The sequence below is a fragment of the Astatotilapia calliptera genome, chromosome 2, assembly GCF_964374335.1.
Source record: "Astatotilapia calliptera chromosome 2, fAstCal68.1, whole genome shotgun sequence".
NCBI lineage: Eukaryota > Metazoa > Chordata > Actinopteri > Cichliformes > Cichlidae > Astatotilapia > Astatotilapia calliptera.
In genome coordinates this window covers 20,973,083-20,999,612 of record NC_137423.1, presented here as the reverse complement: position 1 = coordinate 20,999,612, position 26,530 = coordinate 20,973,083, and the positions used below count along the sequence as shown (strand labels likewise).

Genomic DNA, 26,530 nt, shown 5'->3' with positions numbered 1-26,530 from the left:
GACAACAGAAATACTCTTACTGTGAAACTGAGCTTGCTTGGGGTGAACAGCTTGGGCGCCTGGGCTTTCTCCTTGACTTCTGGCGGTGGTGAGGGTGAGGGTGGTGGGGTTGGGCTAGACGTACAAGTTTGGGCAGTAACCTCTGGGGACCTCTGGCCCTCTGAGCTCAGGGCGATCTCGTCCTCGCTCCGCCCAAAGATTTCGTCAGAATACTGGTTGGCCAGCTGAGGTTCAGGGAAACTGCCATAAAGACAAGTGTGTTAGCTGTAGATTTAAAATATATTACTACAAGTCCCTCAAAGGTAAAGGATTTTTCTCTCAATAACCCCCAATGTGTCCACGTTCTTCGTTTACCAACTTCTGGTTCCAAAATGTGGAGTCTGGTGTTGTACACATTTTACGGGATACACAAGTTTCCCACAGCTATACAGTCATTTGAGGTGGGAGGGATGTCTTTGAAGTAGTGACTGAAATACTCATGTGTGCGATCCATATGATAAAAAGTGTATTTGTATTGTTTAAAATAAAATAAAAAAAGATTACAGTATGTTTCAAAATAACTGAAACGGTACCAGTGAGGCTGTTTAATGAAAGTAACAGATATCTACTCCCATTTCAGCCCACTCGCTGGTTTTCCTCCTGTAATACCGAGCCTGGCTCGACCTCTATTTTTCTACTAGGAAAGAATGTTGTTCCCATGGCTACCACGAAGTCTGGGCTACGCAGGAGCAGTAATGACAATAGCAGTCTCCCTCTCTTTACGCGCTCTCACACACTTCCTTGCATCCACACACTTGTTCTGCACTTCTCCTGGGGGCACAAGATGACTAGCCAGCATCAGCTGACCCAGAGCCTAAAACCTTGGATCTGAATCAACGCCGTCTGATAGATGCTTATTGGGAGATTCTGAAGCATGTTAGACTTAGTGGTGTAAGCACAAAAGACAAGTGTAAAGATTTCTGTAAGTGGAGGTGTGTGTAATCTCTGGCCTATTTTATATCTCCTTTTATATCCTCATTACAAAGAGTTTGTAATAAGGATATAAAACTGTCTTTGGAGAATGGTAAAGCTGGGAGTCTAATGAAAACAAACAAAAAGAGCTGCATGGCTTTCATTTTATTTATTTATTTTAAAGAAATGGGCCCCTAGATATATGTAATCAGGACTTTTTACAGGTGAAAACTTAATGTGTCGATGATCTTTGCTAGACATGCTAAGCAGGAGAAATGTTCTTGGTACTATATCTGTGATGTGTACATATTAGCAGAGAACTCTGAATACGCACATTTCAGTCATTTAACGGTTTCAGGTTAGCATGATTGGATTGAGGATTTAAAGATCAGTGATGTTCCTTCTACCCAAGCGGTTGGTTTATAGCTTTGGACAGTACTGTGTTATCTGAGGGGGTTTCAAAATTCTGACAGCATGAGTTTTAATCTATAAGTAAGAACCAAATTAACTACAGTTTGGGAATATTTGGCATGTTTTAACAGACATGGATGCATCTGTGTGGACTTTCTGCTTCTTGAAAGTAGAGTCCGACTGATCCAGGATTTTTAAGACAAGTACTGATATTTGGGGATTTAAAAATCTGATACAGACCAATCAGACATTTGTTATGTGTAGTTACTCTGCTCAGATCAGCTGGTTGTTTGTCTCATCACCAACTCTTACAAAGTGCCTTCTAATGAACAAACTCATAACACAGTTGAAGGTCGCTTCTCCCATTTCTTCCCATTTCCATTTATTGGCAGTTATAAATGCAAACACCAGCAGATCAGTAAATAGCGCACACTGGCTGCCTGAAAACTTCTGTCTGAAGAGTGTAACACTTTAAATTGCCAGTTTGCCAACATCTCTGCTCAGTACACTTATCGGTTTGTTTCCCTCGCTCTGTTTAACCTTTCTCAGTTTAATACACATACAGTTAAACAGAATTTTAAGTATAGACTGCTGTAAAAGCTTTAGTGTGTCTATCGTCCATGTAACATGCATATGAAATCCGGTCATGTAAAAAAAAAAAAAAAAAAAAAAAAGCAGTGTTAGGAGCTGTCAGGCCTTAAATGTGCAACAGTGTAGCTTACTGCTGCAAAAAACAAACAACTTCTATAATAAACTTCATAATAAACATTGTGAACTACCGGTACATTCATGAGTATTCCATCGAGCTCAGAAGAACTGAAATAGTCAGAACTCTGTTGAACAAAGTCATGATCCAGTCTTTAAATTATAGAATAGAATAGAATAATCCTTTAATTGTCCCACAAGGGGGAATTTGGTTGTAACAGCAGCCAAAAAGACAGATATACAAACAAACAGTGCACAGGACATGGAACAGAAACATACACAATTTTTACATATTTACATCAAGGACAGTGGTTACTATATACAGAGAGTATTGTACAGTTATTAAATTAAATAATATGGGGTGGCTGTAGCTCAGGTGGCAGAGCAGGTCCAGCCACTAATCAGAAGGTCGGTGGTTCGATCCTAAGCTGCCTCCTGGCTGCATGCCAAATATCCTTGGGCAAGATACTAATCCCATGTTTGCCTACTGGTGGTGGTCAGAGGGCCCGGTGGCGCCAGTGTCCGGCAGCCTCGCCTCTGTGAGTGCGCCCCAGGGCAGCTGTGGCTACAATGTAGCTTACCAACTCCAGTGTGTGAATGTGTGTGTGAATGGGTGGATGACTGAATGTAGTGTGAAGCGCTTTGGGGTCCTTAGGGACTAGAAAAGCGCTATACAAATGCAGGCCATTTAAATAAAAATAGCTACAGATAAGAGGCAAAGCAGGTTGTAGTGTGAATCGGTTGATTAACTTATTGCAGTTACAGCGCAGATGTAAACATCTATGTTTGTTGGGAGCAGTTCTGATTGTACAGTCTGACAGCTGCAGGGAGGAAGGACCTGTGGAAACGCTCCTTCATGCATCTAGGATGCAGCAGTCTGTCACTGAAGGAGCTCTGCAGTTCAGCAACATTTACATGCATGGGGTGGGAGACTGTCCATCAGAGATGTTATTTTGGCCAGGGTCCTTCTGTCTCCCACCACCTGCACTGGGTCCAGAGTGCATCCCAGAACAGAGCTGGCCTTCCTGATGAGTTTATCCAACCTCTTCCTCTCAGCTGCCGATAAACCGCTGCTCCAACATACAACACTGTAAAAAATGACAGATGCCACCACAGAGTCATAGAAGGTCTTTAAAAGCGCTCCCTGGACTCCAAATGACCTCAGCCGCCTCAGCAGGGAGAGTCTGCTCTGACCCTTCCTGTAAAGAGCATCAGTGTTGTGGCTCCAGTCCAGTTTATTATTCAGGTGAACACCCACCTATGAGAGTCCACTATCTCAATGTCCACTCCCTGGATGTTCACCGGTGTCAGTGTGGTGGGTCTGCGTCTCCGGAAGTCCACCACCAACTCCTTGGTTTTCCCGGCGTTGATCAGCAGGTGGTTCTGCTGACACCAGTCAACAAAGTCCAGAGTCCACTGTCTGTACTCTGAGTCTGTACCTGTGATGAGGCCGACTATGACAGAGTCGTCAGAGAACTTCTGTAGGTGGCAGCGTGGGGAGTTGATGGAGAAGTCTGCAGTGTAGAGGGTGAAGAGGAACGGTGCCAGCACAGTCCCTGTGGGGCCCCCGTACTGCAGACCAGCGTGTCAGAGACACAGCCCTGTGACCTCACATACTGTGGACGTTCTGTGAGGTAGTCCAGTATCCACTGGGACATGTGTTGGTCCACTCCCGATAGCTCCAGCTTGTCTCTCAGAAGTCGTGGCTGGATGGTGTTAAAAGCACTGGAAAAATCAAAGAACATGATCCTCACAGTGCTTCCAGGCTTCTCCAGGTGAGTCAGAGCTTGGTGCAGGAGGTAGATGATGGCGTCCTCCACCCCAATGCCAGTCTGGTAAGCAAACTGCAGCGGATCCAATGAAGACCTCACCAGGGGGCGCAGATGGTTTAGAACCAACCTCTCAAGGGTCTTCATCAGATGCGATGTCAGGGCTACCGGCCTGTAGCTGCTGAGGTCCTTGGGATGGGAGGTCTTTGGTACCAGTACCACGCAGGATGTCTTCCACAGCTGTGGTACTTTCCCCAGTGACAGGCTCAGGTTGAACAGATATCCTAGGATGCCACACAGTTCATCTGCGCAGCATCTCAGGAGCCTGGAGCTGACGCCATCTGGACCTGCAGCCTTCCGTACCTTGATCTTGCGAAGCTCATTCCTCACTTGAAGTGCTGAGATAGAAAGAGTGGATTTTGGGGGAGGGGTGTGTATGTTGGAGTCCACAGAAGCCGGGGGTGGGTGTAATGACTGGGAGCTGGGAGGTGTGAAGCTGAGAGGTGTGAAGTCCTGAGATGAAGGACAGGCAGATTGCAGCAGGGGGGACGATGCTGTGGGAGGGGTGGGTGTTTGATCAAACCTATTAAAATATTTATTTAGGTCATTCACCCACCCCAAGTCTCCTGCAGCCTGTGGGGTTGGTTTTTGTCCTGAGATTGTCTTCAGGCTGTTCCAAACCCCTCTGATGTTGTCCTGTTGCAGCTGCTCTTCCATCTTCCTCCTGTAGTTTTCCTTTCCTTATCTTCCATTTCAGCTTCTTCTGAACAACTCTCAGCTCCTGTTTGTCTCCAGATCTAAAGACTCTCTTCTTCTCCTTGAGGAGAGCCTTAATTTCAGGATTTATCCATGGCGTGTTGTTAGAAAAACACCGTACCTTTTAGATGGGTACGGTGTTGTCCACACAGAAGTTCATGTAATCCGTAATGCAGTCTTTGATGCTGTTAACGTCATCCTCCAGGGGGCTGCAGAGGTTGTCCCACACAGTAGAACGGAAACAGTCCCTCAGAGCCTCTTCAGTCTCTGCTGACCATTTCCTTACGGTGCATTTCACTACTGGTTCTCTGTGTACTAGAGGTTTATACATAGACTGGAGATGGACAGGGAGATGTGATTAAAGTCCCCAGAGATCAGGAAAAGGGCCTGAGTTTGCTGTGTTTGGAGTCTGCTGGTTACAGTGTGCAGGACCTCACAGGCAGCTGCAGCGTTAGCAGAGGGCGGGACATACACAGCTATCATAATCACGTGTGTAAACTCTCGTGGTAGATAGTACGGTCTCATGCTAACCGCTAGCAGCTCAATGTCCTTACAGCATAGCGTCTCTTTGATAGATAAATGCCCAGAGTTACACCATCTATGGTTCACATACACAGCCAGACCCCCTCCTCTCTTCTTACCACTCTCCGTTGTTCTGTCGGCCCGGATCAGATGAAAACCATCCATGTTTACGTGTGAGTCCGGAGTTAGCGCAGTTAGCCACGACTCTGAAGCACATCAGGCTGCACTCCCTGTAGCTCCTCTGATGTCGAGTAAGGGCTGCCAGTTCGTCTACTTTATTGGGGAGAGATCTCACATTCCCCATAATAATAGATGGAATCGCTGGCCGGTACCTCCTAACTTTACTGCGACGCCCGATCCCGGCTCGAGTACCGCGTCTCTTCCTCCTCACCTCACGGGGGATGTTAGCTTGCTTGGCGGTAGGCAGGGCAGCGGAGGCTCCGAGGGCTAACAGCTGATCCCTGCTGTAAACAATGGGAGGTCGGACCTCCACGCGCTCTCCGGACAAAGACGCCGTAAAAAATGTAATAAAGAACACCATTGTCCATAGAATTCTGAGCTCCATTGTGGGGGACAGCAGTCCACAATAGAAAAACAAAAACAATAAACACAAAACAACAGAGGAACATATATTAAAGAGAAAAAAGGACTGTCAGGTTGGAGCTGCTGATACTGGCTGCCAGCTCGGAGTGGCGCCGGAAGTAGGGACTCGGGCATAAAGATGATTTCTTTGCAGCTTTTAACAGAGATTATATGTGTTTTTCAGCACCGACTGTCCCCCTATACACTTTTGTACACAGCTGAAATTTTCTGGGGGAAAAAACAACACAATTTTTTTAAAAAGCTAATGCCTTTCAGCAAACGCCCATGTACTGCATTGCATGGTTTTGTTAAATATCCTAAAGTCACTGTACAAAGAAATCAGCTGATTCTGATTAATTTTTCTCAGATCTGATTGGTTAATTCCTCATATCCACACAAATAGTGTCATATACCTACAAGCCTGGTGAAATATGAGGAAGGCCTGAAAAAACAGACCCTGCTCAGGCCTACTGGTTAAACGCTCCTGCTTTGTGTAAGTGGATATTAACCTGCCAGAGGCTCAGTTAATTAATGACAGTGCATTCAATGTGTTGATCCATGTGTGGGATTTTTTTTGTGTGTGTTTTAAATGCTACTGTCTGAATACATGATATATGTGCCCGTGTGCGTCTGTGATCTAATCCTGTGAAAGTGTGTGTGTTTGTGTGATTAAGTGGGCAAAGCTATATTAATCTTGGTATTCGGACATCGGCTGGCAGGTGCAGACACTTTACTGGTGACCCAACCCGTTTAGCACGCACGCACACGCGCGCGCACACACACACACACACACACACACACACACACACACACACACAAAAAGACTTCCATGGAAGTTCACTGACTGCAACACAGTAACGATATAATATGAATCTATTCTTTGATTCTATCATTTCCCTTTATATCTTGGTAACAGCCATGGAACTTGGGGTGGGGGTGAGTGGTTGTGGGTACTTAATAAAAGAAAAAAGGAAGAAAATGGAAAACAAAGTCACTCCTATATGTGCCAGCTGGGTCACACAAAGTGCCTCAAAGAAAACGAACCCATTCATTTTCAGATTTTAAAGTGCTCTTTAACAGGTGTTCTGGGAATCAATCCTACCTAAAAAAAAAAACAAAAAAAAAACATCCTACCCAATGTTTCTGAGCAGACGCGGCGCAGGCGCACAACACCAACGCCGAATTAACTTCTTTTTCTCTCACCCATCCAGAATACTTCTTAAGGTTATGTTTAAGGTTAAGGTTATGGTTAGGTTTAGTCGCAAGTCACCGTCAAATTATAATACGGGTAGGACGTTTTGTCAGAGTAGGATGGTTTCTCAGAATACCGGCCATAATAGGTACACTGCACCATCATTTATCTGGGCTGTTATTTTTACTGTAGGAAAAACCAACAGATGCCTTGCCAGCCTCAGATAATTTCCTCTTCCTGATCAAATAATTTAATCGATAATCAGATAAACTTGATGGCGGCCAAAGAACCTCAACTTGACCTTAATTGCCAGACTGCTGCCAACAGTTTCTGAACAACTGTTGTTGTGTGTAACACAGAGGAAGACCGGGGAGAGGGGGGGTTTCTGAAGGACACCAACGCCATGTCTGCTCTTCACATTACAGATGAGATCATAGCTCTGAACGCTCATATAGGCTGGACAGCCAAACATACTTCACACCGCCAAACACTCGCTCTAGCTGAATGTGAACCGAAGAATGAGGACAATCAAAGCAACACACTAAAAACCAACTTACTGAACAGCATCAGTGAAGTGATGTTATTTTTATCTGCAGCCTATTACTAAACTTATATATTATATTTATTTTACTGAGAATTTATTTGTGGTTCATGATCCATTGTGGTTCTGCTTAAACCCATCATAGTAACACATCAGAATGGAGAAGTCTTCTTTTGGATGGAATTCACACACACACACACACACACACACACACACACACACACACACACACACACACACACACACAGAGAGAGAGAGAGAGAGAGAGCATTTTGTTTGACCGCCGGTGGCTTGAAGGTAGAGTTGCCACTGTACTGATGAGCTCATAGCCCATTCTGAGGTACCACTTGGCCCGAGCGGGGACTGTGCTCACCAAACACAGCTAAACAGCTAAATAAAGCCACATATTTATGGTATACACAGAAAGGACAGCCTGAAAGCTACTCCAGAAAAGCGATGAATGACCGTTTCGCACCTGACGGCGTCGTAAATGTCTTAATTGGCTTAATTTCAGTTATGACGTCTACCCCACAGCCTGGGTCAAACAGCACCAACCAAATGACACCGACCCCCTAAATAGACCGAAGTTCACTTTCCAAGCGCTCTAAACATAGTTTGACCTTTTAAGGAGGACATAGCATATCAGGTTTCCACGATATAAACAAGGAAGGAAAATTATCCTGTTGGAAGATTAAAAAGCGGCGATAGTACGGAGTTAAACGAGCTGGAGTCCAAACAGCCAAAGTTAACAGCAGGTAGTAAAAACATGCGTATTGCCGCTACCGGTGCAGACACATGCGGGGGCTTTCTTACCTCGGTAAACGTTTCCACACCACTGTCCTTAAACCTGAGAGAGGACTCACTGAAGCGGGAAGAGCGCGACCCCCGAAACTCCACTGAGGAGAAGAAGCGCGAGGCAAGACTGCAACAGGTGACACCGCGCGCTCACGAGCAGCACGCGGAGTGACGTGACCGCGCACGTCTGGCAGATTGGTTTAGTTTTTCCGAAAGCTCAGCATCGTTACACGTAGTACACACATGTTATTTCTATTTACTGCGTAAATTTAAATATGTTTCCCCCGAAAGTAGAAATTGTTTTCTGATCAATTATCAAACATACTTCTGGCTCGTTCTTAGAAGTATGGAGTATCGACTGTACGGTGTCAGGTGAGAGAGATAATGCAATAATATAACAGCGACCTCATCTGGATAAAAGTAGAACTACAAATGCGTAAAGGAAATATCCAATACCATACAGTATAAAACAAACTAAAGTTCGTAAATAAAAAAGGGTATTTTTTATACAAAACAGGGATGTAGAGTCATACACATTGAATAGTGCCATAAAACCACAAATACATATCAGTGTGCATAAACAGTGACATCAGAGTTATGTAATATTTGTACTGTGCTGTGAAAAGTGTTTTTCCCCACTTCCTGATTTCTTAGGTTTTTGAATATTTGCCTGGAAATGGTTAAAAGGCCATTTCTAAGATTTTGGGACTGCAGCAGTAGAATGACATTTTGCAACAGTGTGAGTTCTGTTACATCTGGAATAAATCTAACACAGCGTTTCATAAAATGATGATCCAACAGTCAAACATGGTGAGATGGTCTGGGGCTGCTCTGCTGCTTTTGAGACTTGCTGTAATCCTTCAGGATGTCAGTTTGTACCTTGAACTTCGAGATGAGCTTAAATAGTCCATTCATCATCAAACACCCTCCCATGAAGCCAAATGAAAACAACTCTGCATAGAAGAGTGGGCCAAAATGTATCCTCGGTGAGACTCATTGTGAGTTATCACAAAAGCTTGGTTGCAGTTTTTACTGTCAGTGGTGGCACAAGCTGTTATTAGCTTCAGGAGGCAATTATTTGTTCACACAGAAAAAGTAAGTGCATTTTGTATTTACTCAGGTCATCCTTGCCTAATATTTAAAATTCTTTGATGATCTGAAACATGTAAGTGTGATAAACATGCAAAAGCACTGCACTGCACTGTAGATACTGTTGGATGTTCATGAGACCATCATGCACTCACTCTGCAACTGGGATGTCATCTTCTACAGCGCTGTCAGGCCACTCAGGAGGAGGGAGGTTGATACTGTCTGACAGCCCTGGAGGAAAGTCTCTGCTGCTTGCTCTGCAGGACAAAGTCTCTTGTTGGGACATGGCCTCTTTATCTTGCCTGATAGAAACAGCTTCCTGATGAATGGCCTCGGCATCCAACTGCTCGTCCAGGTCTGCGTGTGGGGTGTAAAGTAACAGAGTCACTATGTGAACTTTTAACTGGAAAACATTGTGGTATGTACAACTGGACTTCCCACCGTCATAAACTTCCAGCATGGCTGAGCAGGAGACAGTGCCGAAAGCGTTGTGGACCACACACTTAAACAGGCCAGAGTCTTCGGGAAAGGCCTCAGTGATCACCAGAGTACACAGCTCCTCTGCAGGGGTTAACACAGCATTGGTAATCAAGACACCAGGGCTGCAGTTTCACACATGATCAAAGACGCACTGCTCCTGGTTGTTATAGAAACACACCCCTATTATCAAATCAAACGGACCATATCAATTAAAGATGGAGGCCTTTTACGGTCTTAGACCAGTAGCACTGTTGTATATCAACATGTAAAATTGTCAGTGTTTCACTTTCTTTTAGTGGAAAGAACTTTCCCCTCTCATCACAGAGAGCTACTGCGATCGCAAGACGCCTCTTTGGTTTAACTACCTCACTTCGATCAGTACAGGAAGCCCTGACTTTACCATTAAAGAGACTTAAAAACTGATGATTCAGACATGAGGCTCAAATTAATAGTTCAGTGACTCTGGTCATGTGATCCATGCTCCATCCTCTATAAGCTCGATACCATAAACCATCCAGGGCACATGTTTCTTCTCTGATCTTACAGGCTTTGGAAAGTTATTCACCTGCAGAGGGGAACATGGATTCTCTCAAAAACAAAACAAAACAAAGAAAATTTAAATAACAACACAGAAACATCACTTTTAGTAATTTCAGAGACTTTGTTTTTTTGTTTTTTGTATCTTACAATGTCGAGTAGGTTTGACACTTTGGGGAAATGGCTTCTCTTTGAGTTTGAATGTAATTAACATCAGGTACTCACCCGGCACTGATGCAGAACTGGCCTCTGGAAGAATAAGCAAAGAGATGAGATCATTTCTGGAGAATTTACACGGTAATAATATTTTCAGAGTTGTATATATTGAATTCTGTTTCTGGATAGAAAACATCTAAGCGCCTCTAATCTGACCCGTGTGAGCTCTTAACCGTGGGATAAAAAGATGTTTGAGTGCAGGGTGTGGATCTTTACACACTCTTCAGAGGTGAGATCGAGGAGTGTATTTCTGCTTAATCCTTCATCCAAACCAGCTATTATAGTTTAGTATTTTCTAATTAGCTTTGATTTTGATTTTTTTGTATCCAGTTTAGTTGCAGTTAGTTTCCAGAGTAGCTTTTCCTACGTCAGTTTAGTTTTTATTGTTTGAAAATGTTTAATTTTGTTTCTACTAGTTTCAGTCTTTTTTTTTTTTAATGATTATTAAGGTCGCCTATGCAGTAGCACACTTCTTATTATTTGTCGGATTTATTCTTCCCAGCCCCAGTCTGAAATTTCTTCTGCTGCGAAACATCTGATCATGTGAAATCTTGCTGCGAAACTCACCCCGCAGCTTTGAGACAACCCCAACATGTTATATCATTTTGTGCGGCTCGATTGGGAATGGTGAGCTATGACTTTGGGTACCGATTTGTCACACGGTTTCTGCAAAATTCCCAAAAAACTTCAGAATTTTTCCCCATTCATTTGAATGGGAAAGCACCCGAAAAAAAAGGCACCAACCCAGGTCACTGTGGGACCCTATCGCTTGGCCGTACTTCATTTAAACTTTATACGAGTTACAAGACTTTGGACTGAAATTCATTCAGGATCAGGAGGACTGATGATCTTCAGTAGCACCTCATCTTCAGAGCTCCACCGTAGGCCCGCCCCAGAAGATGGAGAAGCCCAGCATTTCATGAACAGTCACGGACATCCCCACAAAAGTTCATCTCACAGACAGACAGGGCCGTGGAGGAAGAGGATCAGGGGCGATGGATAACATTGCTCCGAGGTGCTGCCTTGCATTTTGCTCTTTCTCACTACAACTATGCCTATTACTGAAAGGCAGTTCACAGTAAGGCTCAGGCTGCTTGGGAACTGAGCATTTCTTCTCCACTCACATCTTTCGACTTCCCATTTGTATACACCACTGCAACTCTGTCCCCTCAACCCCCATAGACAGTATAGAATATAGACTGTATAAAACATTGATATAGCTACAGTAACATCATCCATTGGTCTCTGAAGTCCCATTTTGTAGCATCAAGATGAGCATTATTACCGTTGCCATCTTGATTGCAAAAACCAGCTAAGGTGGGAAGAAAGAAAGAAAGAAAGAAAGAAAGAAAGAAAGAAAGAAAGAAAGAAAGAAAGAAAGAAAGAAAGAAAGAAAGAAAGAAAGCTGTTTTCCTATAGATTTCTATAGGTTTCAATTAGGCTAGCTGTTGCCATCTGGTAGACTTCAGACCGAATGTACATTTAGGGTTCTTCTGTATTGGCTTCATGTTTCCAACAAACAATGCTGTCTATGCCCCAACCGGTCGCGGAAGATGACTGCCCCTTTTTGAGCCTGGTTCTTCTGAAGGTTTCTTCCTGTTAAAAGGGAGTTTTTCCTTCCCACTGTCGCCAAGTGCTTGCTCATAGGGGATCGTTAGATTGTTGGGGTTTTCTTTTACAGTGTAGGGTCTTTGCCATGCAATATAAAGTCCCTTGAGGCGACTGGCTATGAATTGGCCTTAATTAGCCAGTGGTCATATTCCATACCCAGCTATTTATCAACCATCATTTGCATTCTATATTCCAAAAGGTTGAATCTGTTCATCTGGACGTAGTGTTTTCAGTGGGACTCAAATAACTCAAAATGTTAGAAATATTCCAGTGTTAGAAAATCAGCACTGCTCAGTGTTAGTCTTTGTTAATCTTCAAAACTGACTAGGTTACTTTTAAACATATAACACTGTCAAAAGTGTTAATTTAACACTCAACAGTGTTGTATTTAATACTCAGAGGTGTGGACCCATATAGACCCTCTCTAGTGTTAATTTAACACTGGAGATTTTGCTGTGTGAAACCATAAAGCTGCACTTTCTTTTTGCCTTATAGTCTGATTTGTCATAACTTTTCCGTTTTGTGACAGTTTTCTTTGGCTGTCACTTCTGCACCCTGACCTGTCTTATTTGGCTCAGCAGAACTAAAATATATATCCTGCTGCTTTTACACACACACTCACATAATGCTCAGCGATTCTCTGTGCAAGCTTGCTGCGGGAGATTTCACTTGTCATGTTTGCATAGTAAGCTAACGATTGATAAGACAATGTCAGAGGAATTGGTGCGCAAATTATCATCACTCACCAATCAGTACTGTCGCTCTCTATACACAGTTCACGTGATTGCAAAGTGAAAGCAAAAAACAAGCGCAAATTCAAACGCGATTTCAATATGTCACATATTGACAGTGGCTCACCGATGCCAATAACTATTCAATTCAATTCAATTCAATTTTATTTATATAGCGCCAAATCACAACATAAGTCGCCTCAAGGCGCTTCATAGATACAGAGAAAAACCCAACAATCATATGACCCCCTATGAGCAAGCACTTTGGCAACAGTGGGAAGGAAAAACTCCCTTTTAACTACACTGACACACTGGTTTTGTCTTTGTTTTGTAACTTCCTTTCCCTCTTCCTCATATACATATATACATACATACATACATATACATATTGAACCTCAAATTGAACCTCATTCAGATCTGGCGTTTGGAATTATTTTGGTTTTCATGTGACGTATGACCCTGAAGGTAAGCGCGTCATGGACTAAAGTAAAACAGTATGTTGGATGTGCCACGCAATGCTCAATTACATGGGTGGGAGCTAGTGTGTTAGCGCAGTTAGCTCGTTAACGTGTTGGCCATCCAGCCCCATGCACGGGACAATCCACGGTAGCTCGTTAACGGAGATTTGCCGTGTTGTGGCGTTAACGTCATTTCAACGAGATTAACGCTGACAGCACTAGTGGGAACACAACGAATATGACTGAACATTTACACCGACATCATCCTAGTGCAAAGACAAGTGGAAGCAGACAAAAACAACAAGCACGCATGCTACAAACTTTACCCGAGTAATTTAGACAGCCGTTAGCACATGATTCTCCTTATGGGGACCTGATATGTTTAATATGCTGCTGAGAATATAGCCCAGAAGAAGCGTATAGTATAGCTTTTATTTTGGAAAGAGACATTTCTCTGTAATAAACTCTCTTTTCCAAAGATGAGTGATTCCTCAATCAGATACAGGGCTCGCAATATCGCTAGCCCGACGTCCCAGGGCTAGCGAGTTTTCCAGTCGGGCTACCAAAATCTATCTCTGCCCTGCCCATCGGGCTATCGTAGGAAGGAAAAATATATGTCAATGCTTTTGCATTCTTTCAGAAATGTAGCTGGGTAATTATGTCATTGGCATCGGTGAGCCACTGTCAATATGTGACATATTGAAGTCGTGTTTGAATTTGCGCTTGTTTTTTTGCTTTCACTTTGCAATCGCACGAACTGTGTATAGAGAACGACAGCACTGATTGGTGAGTGATGATAATTTGTGCACCAATTCCTCTGACATTGTCTTATTAATCGTTAGCTTACTATGCAAACATGACAAGTGAAATCTCCCGCAGCTTAAACATGTGAGAGGTTGATCGCGCAGAGAATCGCTGAGCATTATGTGAGTGCGTGTGTAAAAGCAGCAGGATATATATTTTAGTTCTGCTGAGCCAAATAAGACAGGTCAGGGTGAAGAAGTGACAGCCAAAGAAAAGCTTACCACAAAACGGAGAAGTTATGACAAATGAGACTATAAGGCAAAAAGAAAGTGCAGCTTTATGGTTTCATGGACAAAAGAATTTCTGTGGCTGCAATATGCCGAGCTAAATAACCAGGGCTGCACATAAGTGGTCCGCAGGTGCGCTTTCGCTGTCAAAATAAAAAACACGCACAAGATAAGAAGTTGCAACGCGTGTTTGCGTACATAAGATTTTCAGGAGGAGGACAGATATTTGTTTAGAACTCTGTCGAAGAAGCTCCTTTAAGCAATTACTTTGGTCTTCCTCCACCTCCAAACAAATATCAGAAGGAGTCCAAACCACAAAAGAAGCACGTATTCTCGGAAAAGTGGTTGCAGGAGGTGAGCTGGCTTCAAACAAATGATGAACGCACAGAGATGTGGTGCGGAATGTGCCGTGAAAATGTAATATATGACAAATTAAAAAGGCATGAACATTTTTTTTTGTATCGAAAAAATATCGAACCGAACCGAACCGTGAATTTTGTGTATTGTTGCACCCCTAATATATATATATATATATATATATATATATATATATATATATACGTAACTATCCTTGCCCTCTTTCATTCAGTGTCATCCTCAGTGACATAGGAGTAACGGTTTCCTTGCAAATGCCATCAAAGTGCAGCCTCCTCCCTGTTTGTTCCCCATAGAGGTCCATTTAAATCGGCTCCCAAATTTCAGCTCACTGAAATTCTTTACACTGTCACCACATCAATATAATAAACTCTACAGATATGAAAATTTAATATTTTGTAGACTGGAAGTGGCTTTCAGTCACGGTGAAGAAATCTTTGCGATACAAATTATAGTTTTCTCTAGGAAAACATTTTTTTCAGAGCTTAAATCCTGTTTGCCCTGTGTGTCTGACCCTAAGGTGCAGAAGGGTGTGTATTCCATCACCCCCTTCCGCTGTCTAGTTTTAATTACTGTCTCTTATAATGGTATGGAGGGCACATGTTAGAACCAAGATTTAGGAAAATCAGAGCAAGTATGAAAACACTCACTCTTGCGGAGTATCCTAAAATCATCGGAGTCCAGTATTTGCTCATCCTCTCTGTACCACATAACCTGCAGGGGCGGAGTCCCCCTCAGTCTGCACTCCAGGACCACCAGCTGACCCTTCACCGTAGACACGTCGTGGAGACACTGGCAGAGGGAGCAATGATGACCATGATCAAGAGAAGGTATGACAACAGGTTCATATGAGTATGGTTTCTGATTTTCTTTGTGCACTTTCATGAACAAATACAAGGGTGCACATTTATTTCACCTTAACAAATGTGGGAGCCACTGCGCTGCTTGAATGCTGCTGGTTGTAGATGGGACTCTGAGTCTGGGGAAATGGAATAATATAAATCACCTAATTTGTTTGAAAATCATTTGCCATGTCCATTTCTTTATTTACAAAAAGGTTGCTTTCAACATTACAGGACATTAAAATGACATTTAGCTATTTAACCAGTTTATCCCCTTAATGAAACATACTCGTGTGTTTTATCGAATGAGGTGAAATGACTCATTTTAAATGGCTGTAATTACCCTCTGAGGGCTGACACACAGCGGCTGCACCAGGCTGGAGTGTCTCTGACCGAGGAGAGTGGAGGAGGAGGAGGAGGAGGAGATGGTGGAGGAGCAGGAGGAGAGCTCACGAGTGGAGGATGCAGCAGCAGAGGAGGAGGAGATGGTCAGAGACATGGTGCTTGTCTTCTTCTGCACCTTCTGGACTCTAATCGCCAATAATGAAATGAATAAATCTGTGTTTGGATGCTTCCTCGGGTTGTGAGGACATAAGTCTGTATACAGAGTCACACTGTGGGGATTCTTTCCTTATTGTTAAGGACAAAAAGTAAGTCTCCATCTTACAATCATTAGAAATTTAAAGTAAAGATTTATGATCAAATTAGGTTAAATTGAGTCAAGTATTACTTATGGTTCATGAAAAGGAAACGTGTGTTTGTGTGCAGGTCTAACTTACTGCTCCATGTTCCAGGCTGCAGTGACAGAGGTCCTGCAAAGACAAAGGGACACTCTCAAACATGCTGTGCTACAGTGTTGTAGAAATGAGTGTCTGCAGGTATGACTGAACACATACATTTCATTTTACAAAGCACCAGCACAGACTTTTAGCAACTAATAAGATGTTAATCAAGAATTAGATTCCAACCCATTAAATCATATTAATTCAATGTTTTTTCCAACAGTTCGAAACACGGTTCAGTTTTTGTTTGCTTCTGCACACGAGTCACATGTGCAGTGGGGAAGTAATTATGTGATCTCCCGCTGAATTTGTGAGTTTACTCACAAAGATGTGAACAGTCTCTAATTTGAAGGTAGTTTCATTTCATTTAATAAACATGACTTAATACTTGGCTTAGAAACCCTTGCTGGCGAGCACAGTGGTGAGGCGTTTCATGTAGTTGTTCAGCAGGTTTGCACATGTCTCAGGACGGACTTTGGTCCACTCCTCTTTACAGAAACTCTCTAAATCCTTTAGATTTCTTGGCTGCTGCTCAGCAACTCAAAGCTTCACGTTCCTCCATAGATTTTCTGTCAGACTGAGCTCTGGAGACGGGCTCAGCCACTCCATGACATGGCGGTATGTTTTGGGTCAGTATCAGGCTGGAAGACCCATCCATGACCCATCTTCAATGTTCTGGCTGTTGGTTTTATGGTTCATTGCTCCATCCATTGGCCTCTTAATGGGGCTTAATGTTAGTCAAGCTGTCCTGTACCCCTAGCAGAAAAACAGGTTCAAACAGGTGTGCTGGAGTGTTGGGATGGTGTTCTTTGGGTCACACACATTCTCACATTTTTGATTTCTGCCAACCCTTCACTGAATCATTTATATGTTCACTGGCAAACTTAAAACGGGCCTGTATATGTGCCTTCTTGAGCAGGGTGACTTTGCATCGCAAGATTTCAATCCATTATAGCGCACTGATGGTCTTTTAGTCCAGTCCATCCTTGTGCAGGTCTACAGCCTTGTCCCTGACGTCCTTTGGCAGCTCTCTGGTGTTGCCCGTGGTGATGGAGAGGTTGGAATGGAAGAAACTGATCATGTGGACGGGTGTGCTTTATACATACGAGTTGAGATCAAGCGAATCTGTAACTGATCGATTGGTAGGTTGATTGAGCCAATCTGTGGGAGCTTGTTCTGACTGCATTTTAGGGGATGAAATACTTCTTTCTGTCTTTGGTCGATAACCTGTCTCTTTCCATTAAATTGCAACAAGCATAAAATTTAAAAACTATTCATTTCCTTGTACGTGAGCAGACTTAAAAATTCAGCCAGAGATCAAATAATTATTTCCTGGATTGTAAGCCTCCTTTCTGCTGTCTTTCTGTTTTGTGTAAACCATTAAATAAGTAACACATTTTTGGATTAATGCTGAACATGTGTAGGCCTATAAACAAAACTGATGTCGGCACTGGTATCAGTAAAATCTTCTGAGAGCATCCCTGGCCAGAAAACGCCTCAGACAAATGCTTGAGATTAAAGCTGGATGAGCCCCTGTTTAAAAAAGACACACAGTCGGGTGTTGATTAAAACAACATCTTGGCAGGACTGTACGTCACGTTTGGATCAATGAACGTGCACAAAGCCTATGTAATTATGAGATTTCACGTCTAGTGAAACTTTAGACAGGTTTAATTTATAGACTGTATAAAAAAAGATGTGCCTTAAATCTGCATTCTTCCAAATGGCCAGAATGGAGAGAACTATCTTACTGCAACAAGAAGAAGTTTTGTCCAAATGATAGTAAAACAGATAATAAGGCAGGACGGAGCTACTTTGTAACTGACAAGCTGTTCGTTTCACAGTCACTTCCACCCCTCATTTATAATACTGAACTCAAAGCTTCAAAACAGGATTTCACAACTAATTAACACACAACACTTTGTTTGCCTTGAATTAAATTTTACAGCCACATTTGCCTCAATGCAAATTATATTGTAAAGACCTTAGAGAGAAAACCCAACAATCAGACAATCCCCTCTGAGGAAGACCTTGGCAACAGTGGGAAGAAAAAACTCCCTTTTAACAGGAAGAAACCTCCAGCAGTTATATTTAATACAGCTAAATTCAAGCTTGATTACATGCATTTCTATTGATCTGTTGTTTCTTTCAGGTGGTGATATACAAACACAGTAATGTTTTGTATTACTATTTATCATCCCCAAACAAATGAATGGTCACGCACGCTTACGCAGACTCAAAGTTAGACGTGGAAACATATAAGCTTAAACGCTTGAGCTCACACACTGGATTCCTCAAACAGGGCACCAAATCACTCTTGTAACAGGTCACTGTTTCTCCATGACTTTGTTTGGCAACAGCATGGCCATATCTGAGCTAACTGAAGGCATAAGGAGACTCATACACCCAAAAGACTCCCTCAGATCTCAGCCTTCCGGCCTTGGGAGGTCTGTCTTGGTTTCAGAGAAGGAGCTGCCTGAGGTTCAGGTTTCTGGGCTAAATTAAACTTTGTCACCTCCTAAGCACTGCACAGACTGTCTGAGCTGTGATAAATCAACACATCTCCATGTCGAAGTCGCAGAGGTAAAGAAAAGTCTTTGCTCTAGAATTATATACATTTAATCTACAACAGTACATCTTAGCTGGGTTACTATTTGTACTAGTTGTGCTACATGGGGTCACAGCAGTCAAATAAACACAGCCTAAACATTGTCTAAATGAGAGGATCACAGCTTAAGAAAGAAGAAACAACTAAGGCATGTATGACATCCGTGTGTACATCCAGTTTTCCCCTCACATAATCACTCCAAACAGCTGTGTGTGCGCGTACTAAAGCCCACTGCTGATACAACAGCAACTGTTGCTAAACCCTTTGTATCAATTGTCTCTCTTATATAACTGCAGAATTTGTGGCAGCGACAACAGGACAGGACAAGTTCATGCAGTGCAACAAATCCACTACCTGGCAAGCAACAGATGGACAGAGGCACACAAGCAGTGACAGCCAAGTTCAGTGACGTCCCAAACAAGGATGTAACATTGATATTATCTGACGGCAGGCAAATCAAAGACACGGGTGACAGTGGCATCCTTTTTGCTTTAGTGTAGGTGAAGACTGAGCAGTATTAGACCCTACATTTCCCATAATGCAACTTGCTGGAGGCTTCTCAGTATGACCTCCCTCCCTGGGTGTCCGATGTAGACTGTCATGCCTTCAGATTATTAAGTTTTTCTAAGTGCCTAAAGTTTAAAGTGAGACGAAAGGACGTCCAGACTGACAGAAGATGTTAAAACATGAATCCAAAGGAGAACAAACATCATCACTAGATCGTCCAGAAGCTTATTGCCAGTTGGCCTTTAGCAGCCCTCAAAGAGGAAAGATGCTACCCATCTCAGACCTCCTGTTTCCCTGAAGCCATACCCAGTCAAACATGGCCAGGAGTTCGGTGGGCTCCTGCACCAGAGCTCTGAATACAGTGACTGGTCTGTGTGGTGAGAAGCATTAATACAGTATAATGCATATGTAAAATCACATAACTTTAGACCAATCGTAGGTCCCTATTACGGCAGACTGCTACTCTGAACATTTGCATGTAATTTGTCAATATGGCTTGCTAATGCGTATGGCACACGACTCCGTGTTGCTCACTGATGTGTCAATGAAGAATCATGGCTGGTATTTTTAACAGCATGTTGAGCCCACTGATTCTGTAACACGGGGAAAGAGGAAGATGGCTGCACTCTGTCTGAGTTCAGTATTCCAGTAAGTGCATTTCCAGTGCACCTGTTCTCACCTGACAGGAGAAAGCCAGCCTTTGGAGATGAGTCATGGTGATGACTGTTTGTCATTTGGTTTGCTATTACAAACGGTGAATGGTGATAGTTAACAGGTGCCACAAACGTATCCTCCAACCTGTGTTATTAGCATAAATGATCTATTTTATACACTAACAACATGTATAGATGTGTCATTTACAGTTATCAAAGAAAACTGAGCTGTCCTGCAGTCGACGAGGAGATTCTGACAAACAGGAAGAAACAGCCAGCCTTGCTCATTTAAACAGATCCCTCTTTGGTGTACACAACACCATGAAGCTTTCAGCCACTAGCAGCTCTCAGCTGTGGACAGGAATGGCACATTAGAGCAGAAATCCAGAATGAAGTGGACCGTGTTAAAATTAGCTAACAAAGCAACCTTTATATAAACCTGTGGGCTTTGAAAAGTACCCTCCAAAAATCTAGAGTAATGTATTAACCACTGAATGTAGGAGGTTTATAACAGGCTAAGCAAAATGCACAAACACAAACATCATGTTAAACTTTTTCCATACATCTCTGTGACCAGACCAAGAGCACACCAGCAAAGAGAAAAGATACAAAAAGGCACACACTGTTGCTTTACTCAGTTGTAATAGTTGTGATAAAAGTAGCATTACATGATGCATACTGCACACAGCTATTATTAGTTATTTATGAAAAACTGAAACTATAAATCTAGTACTATTCATTGTTGTACATTAAGAAATATATTTAATACATGGGTCTTTCCAGGAAATATCTTTGTAATTAATAGAAGACTCTTAAGTAAGTGAATGTAGCATTAGTGTCAGTTTATACTGTATATGGTATGATGTTTTGTGATAGCAGCAGGATATGATAAGGAATTAAATTGTATCTTCTCTAACAGCATGAATCTTGGTTCACTCCAGCGTTTCTCTGAGACTGTTCAGATACAGTAGTAATTTAAGCTAAATGCTAATATTGGTAACAATGGTTGTTTTGGTGCGTTCCAAAATAAGTCAGAATTCGGAAATTTGACATTCCCAGTTGGAAATTTTTTGCGGAATTCAGAGCAGAAAGTCAGAGCAGACCAACATACCCAACATAGTTGTTGGGTATGTTGGTCTGTAATGTTGTGGGGATGGAGTTGGACTCCCTTAAAGTGGTGTTGGAGAGGCGGATGTTGTCCAAGATAAAGACAATGTTGGATAACACCAAATAATTACCAAAAATCACCACTGAACCACACAGGAAATCATTCCTGCCTGTTGCTCCCTGTACAACTCATCGACTTAACACACTGTATACTGCAATAGCTACACCCTTTTTGCACATGCTCTTCTTTCTTATTCAGCCATTTATCAATAAGTGACTTAATTTTTTAGTGAAGAGGTGATTTCAAAGGCCAACTCTTTGTAAAGGGACTACTGATAACAAAGAGAAATTACGTTTTGAATTTTCTCAGTTGCATCACTCCAGAAACCATCCTAGTCCTCAACCTATGACTCTCCAATTCTCCTACCTCCTCAGCTTGGCTGTGCACAGGACCAATTTAGCGCAGACTGGGTCACCTGATCTCTCTTTTGGCCAACCAGAACCCAGTGGCTGAACACAGTGTCACACAGGCATGCCAGGCTTGTACACACACACAGCTCAAATTTGGCTGGTATGTCTTATGTTGCCTCACACTGCAGGACATGTAACTGACACAGTTCCTTTTTTTATTTATACCCTTTAAATTCCCCTCTTCATTTGCTGCACTCGATATCCTATGTGGATAGTTTGCACCAATGTCTTTGAGTGTGCCTATATATTTTTCAAAGACTATCATTGTGCTAATTTAAAGATGTGCATTGGGATGTTCTCTTTTGATATATGCCGTTTTGTAACAGTAACTACAAAGAATCTTTAGTGGTGTCACTAGAAGCTGAAGGCAGCCAGGGGAAAGTAAGTAGGTAGATCAACAGATGGATAGGCGAGTAGAAAGGTAGGTTATTAGATAAGCATGTAGGTAGGAAGTTACATAGCTACAAAGGTTGGTAGTTAAAATAATAGCGTGTCGAGGTAACTATTGTCAATGAAATATAGCTAGATAGCACATGACGCAGCATATAAATTATAAATAACTTTAGACAGATCATTCCAGCTGTCCTCTTCCTTCTGGCTGCAAACTCAGTCACTCCAGTACTGCCTGCAGTATCAGGATCTCATTGGCCATGGACCAAATGAATTACACCATTTGATGATCTGATTAACTTGACTTTTGCTTTCTCTTTTCTTTGAATCCTGACAAGGAGCAGGGCTTGAAGCATGCCACACATGCTGGACTTACACTTTTGCGAAACTTTCTGGATGTCTCTACCGAAAAGCTAATGATTTGAAATGCAAGCTGGGTTGCACAAGTTCCTCCATGCTGTAATTGTGTGTCATATGCTCCTAGCTTAATTTAGACAAGCAACAGGCAGCTCTGCATCCTCAACACAATCTTTAACCCATCTGAAGTGAACTTCCGCAAAAATATCCCCATCCTTACCTGTCTGCTTTATCCCCAGCAGGCCACAAAACCAAGAATAACAACAAATATATTGATCCAACAAGCAGAAAATCCAAATGTTAAAACCAAAACTGCTATATGACTGTGTGGCTGCCAGTCATGGCTTGGTTACTGGACGCTCCACAAGCAGGAGCTTGTGTGTGTGTGTTGAAGAGGTTGGGGTGTGGGACGGGGTTAGGGGGGAATCTGAGGCTGAGGAGGGGGGGTGAGAGGAAGCCACGTGGGGTTTGGTTAGAGGGGTACGGAAGGAGCAAATTTAGAGCAGAGTGAAGTGTTAATTAATGGTCAAAGAGAATAGGGAAGCTCAAGTCTGCCCCAGCCGGTGCCTCATGCCTTTGTGCTAATGTGCACAGCTAATGCCAAATCCAAATGACCATGGATAGCTGACACAGAGCTAGCTTGTTGCACGTTGCTGCACAAACTATAAAGATATATTGTTCCATCTGAAATTACAAAAAGTGGCGGAGGCGTCATGACCGGACCAAACTTCATCCAAGTGTGAGAGACAGAGGCCAGAAAACCTGCAACCGGTGCCAGTGAGTCTTTGGGTAGAAACCTGAGAACCAGAGAGAGTCGGACAGACGGAGGGAGACGTGAATACACAACCTTGGAAAACAGATCACACTCAAGCTCAGCTCATCAGGGCTTTATTCATCATATTTCACATAGATCTAACTGATGCAATATACTGAGTACATCAAACAGAATCATCTCATTCCAAAAGGCTTCACTTATTAAAGTAATGGACATAGAAGCTTCTGGGATAGTTTAAAATACATGCCTGAATATGCAAAACCTACATTGATCCATACAGGATCCCTACAGATCCTCTGCGAGGGGTCTGGGAGCTCGCACGCCTTGTACAGCATCTTTGCTGTTTCTACGACTGCGCTCTTGCTCTTCTGGACAGAGATTTTCAATGTTGTTCCCTATCACTATCGCCCCGTCACTATAACTAGTGCAGTTATCTGCACTGCTACCTTCACCCTCCACATCTTCTCGAGCTCTTCTCTGAGCCCTTGGTACTTCTCCAGCGTCTTGTGTTCCTTCTTCCTGATGTTGCTGTCATTCGGTATCACGCTCTTCCTCTGCTTGTCCACCACTACTATGTCCTGTTGGTTAGCCATGACCACTTTGCCCGTCTGAATTACGAAGTCCCACAGGATCGTAGCTCGGTTATTCTCCACCACCCTAGGTGGCGTCTTCCATTTTGACTTCAAGACTTCCAGGTTATACTCGGCACAGATGTTGCTGTACACTATGCCGGCCACTTGGTTATGGCGTTCCATGTATGCCTTGCCTGCTATCATCTTGCACCCTGCTGTTATGTGCTGGATTGTCTCAGGGGCATCTTTACACAGCCTGCACCTGGGGTCTTGCCTGCTGTGATAGACCCCAGCCTCTATGGATCTTGTGCTTAGAGCTTGTTCTTGTGCTGCCATGATTAGTGCCTCTGTGCTGTCAGTCCAGCCACTGGTAGGACTTCTGGATGTCAGCAACTTCCTCTATCTGCCAGTGGTACATACCGTGCAGGGGCCTGTCCTTCCACGATGGTTCTTCTCCTTGGTCCTCTTCTTTCTCAGGTTTCTGCTGCTTGAGATAAGCTCCAAGCACAAGGTCAGTTGTGGCCTGATGAAATCATGGATGTCTCGATGTTAGTGGCTTCTATCCTTACTTCAGTTTTGGCCAACAGGAATCTGAGTCTAATAAAATGATCCTTTCTAAATGGGGAAATGCATTAAAAACATATATGTGATATTCTTTTTCTTTTCAGTATATTAGAGTCATCATTAGAAAATGAGTGACAGAATGTTTCTGTTGATGCCAACAAGGACAAACACAACATATTTTGTCACTTTGACAGATGCAGTGTGATCAGAAATATCAGCGTGCAAATCAACCCATCAGTGGATTAAATAAAGTCGTCCTATCAGTGAAAACTAGAAAGAAACAGACGATACTTGATTCAACATATTTATTGTGGCCTCACCGTTTTACATGGAAACACGAGTTAGTGTGCGTTCGTATCAAAGCATGAGGGGTACAGTGTACAATGCATAAAACAAAGGTCCAGTGCAAAAATATACCAAAGTATCAAAAGAATTATCTTATAAATGACACAGGAGCAGACAGATATATTTTCAGATATTTAGCCATATAATATTTGGTCTTATATAATCTCAAAACAACGGTTCTGTGGGTCAAATAACACCAAAAACTTCCAACTAAAGAATAAAGTCAGACTACCATGTATGTAACATGTAATTAGTTGGATTTTGGAAAATATCACCACCCCCCCCCCCCCAAAATTCACCAGGAAAATCATTTTGCTTATTGATGAATGACGCAATAAATGTTTAATCTTAAAAGGCCAATGTATGCAGTCAGCACCCCTTTCACATCCTCTTCCTCCTTCTCTTCATCACAACCAAAGCTATATAGATATCTAAACATATGTTCTAGGTATTATTTAAAGAAATTAAGCCTCTTGAAGCCTCTTCCTCGCTCCTCCTATTGACACTTGACTAAAACCTCCTAACTACCTCCTCCAACTTTGTCCTTCCTTTCCTTGAAGACTGAATTCTGCCTTTTTAAACACCAGTTTTCATCACACTCTCCCACACATCACATCCACAGGGTGGAAAACAACAGCTGACACTTAAGTGAATACTGCAAAAACGCAAGCTGCTTTGTATTCATTTTTTTCCCGTCCTGTATCACGCTTCATCCTACTTTGCAACACAATCCGGAGAAATAACGAGGTTGGGCTAAATGTTTGGGTCCATCTCCATCAATTAAACCTTACTTTTAATCTGAAAAGCTGTGCAAATCTACTTGGTGCAATAAAGATGTGCAATCTGATGCGACAGGTCTCCGTGAACCGAACTGAAATAAAAGGAAGCGGACGTGGGAAGCTAAAGAGACAGCCAGGGGTGGGAGCATGAAGCTGAAGATGGGGAAAAGATGCTGAGGGGATGAAAAGTGGCAGCAAGAGGAAACGAGTTGTGAAAAGTGAGAGAAAAAGAGTTTGTGGGAGAGTTAAGGATGTGAGTCACCACAGGCCTGATACAGAATCTATCACGTTTTTAACCAGTGGAAGGTGTAGGAGGAAGTGCGCTGTTCCCTCGCGCTCTCATTAGTGATACAGCGATCGTCCAGTGCTAAGCAACAGGGAGCAAAGAGTGGCAGCAGCAGGCACTTTGCTTCAAATAAACCAGAAAAATATCCTCATTCTCTAAAAGAGTAGCTTAAGATCATAAATGGATAAACCCTGATAAAAAGGAAACTGTTATTAGGTGTCAAACTGGTCAGCTTGCAGATGAGCTGATTTCATATGCTGTTACTTAAAGCAGTCCAGAGAGAAAGACAGATACTCTCAATCATTCCAATGTTAGACCATGTAAAAGAAAAGTGGTTATTGTAACAGAATTTCATAATGAACTCTGCAATTTAATCAGTTTTGAAGACAAATGAGAATTATGGAGTCAGAACTCATTTTAGAGCTGGTTTATTTCCCAGCATATACCCTAAAGGTGTATGACAGAGTGTGGAAGCAGGATGAGCAGATACAGGCTGTTCGATAACTGAAAGTTAGAGCTGAACAAAAACTATAAGAACTGTGGAGCACTAGGTTTTGGTCTGCTCTCCTGTCTAGTCTGGCCACGGTCCTGCTCAGGAACCTGACCAAAGCTGTCGGTTCTACACTGTCACCTTTCCCTGTAGGCCTGACCACAAGCTAGCACAGCAACAGTCTCTATGTACTTGTCCTATTCCATACTTAAAACAAAAACCCACATATACAGTAGCCTACAGGTTTTAA

At 42.7% G+C, this 26,530-nt stretch overlaps 1 protein-coding gene across 2 annotated transcripts in view; it reads right to left on the bottom strand.

The window, feature by feature from the left end:
• myot (myotilin) overlaps window positions 1–22,859 on the bottom strand; it is a 32,069-nt gene extending 9,210 nt beyond the window's left edge. Inside the window, exons 1-9 of one of the 2 annotated variants that reach the window (XM_026186441.2) lie at window positions 22,690–22,859; window positions 16,374–16,406; window positions 15,938–16,124; window positions 15,669–15,731; window positions 15,403–15,544; window positions 10,556–10,579; window positions 9,755–9,874; window positions 9,469–9,670; window positions 21–240 (exon numbers count right to left, since the gene is read on the bottom strand). In XM_026186441.2, coding sequence (XP_026042226.2) covers window positions 21–240; window positions 9,469–9,670; window positions 9,755–9,874; window positions 10,556–10,579; window positions 15,403–15,544; window positions 15,669–15,731; window positions 15,938–16,124; window positions 16,374–16,381 — 966 coding nt within the window. In that variant the 5' untranslated portion in view covers window positions 16,382–16,406; window positions 22,690–22,859. Of the gene's footprint in view, window positions 1–20; window positions 241–5,233; window positions 5,761–9,468; window positions 9,671–9,754; window positions 9,875–10,555; window positions 10,580–15,402; window positions 15,545–15,668; window positions 15,732–15,937; window positions 16,125–16,373; window positions 16,407–22,689 lie in introns of those variants that run through there. The other variant, XM_080306069.1, reaches the window with a different exon arrangement.
• Between the last annotated feature and the right edge of the window lie 3,671 nt (window positions 22,860–26,530).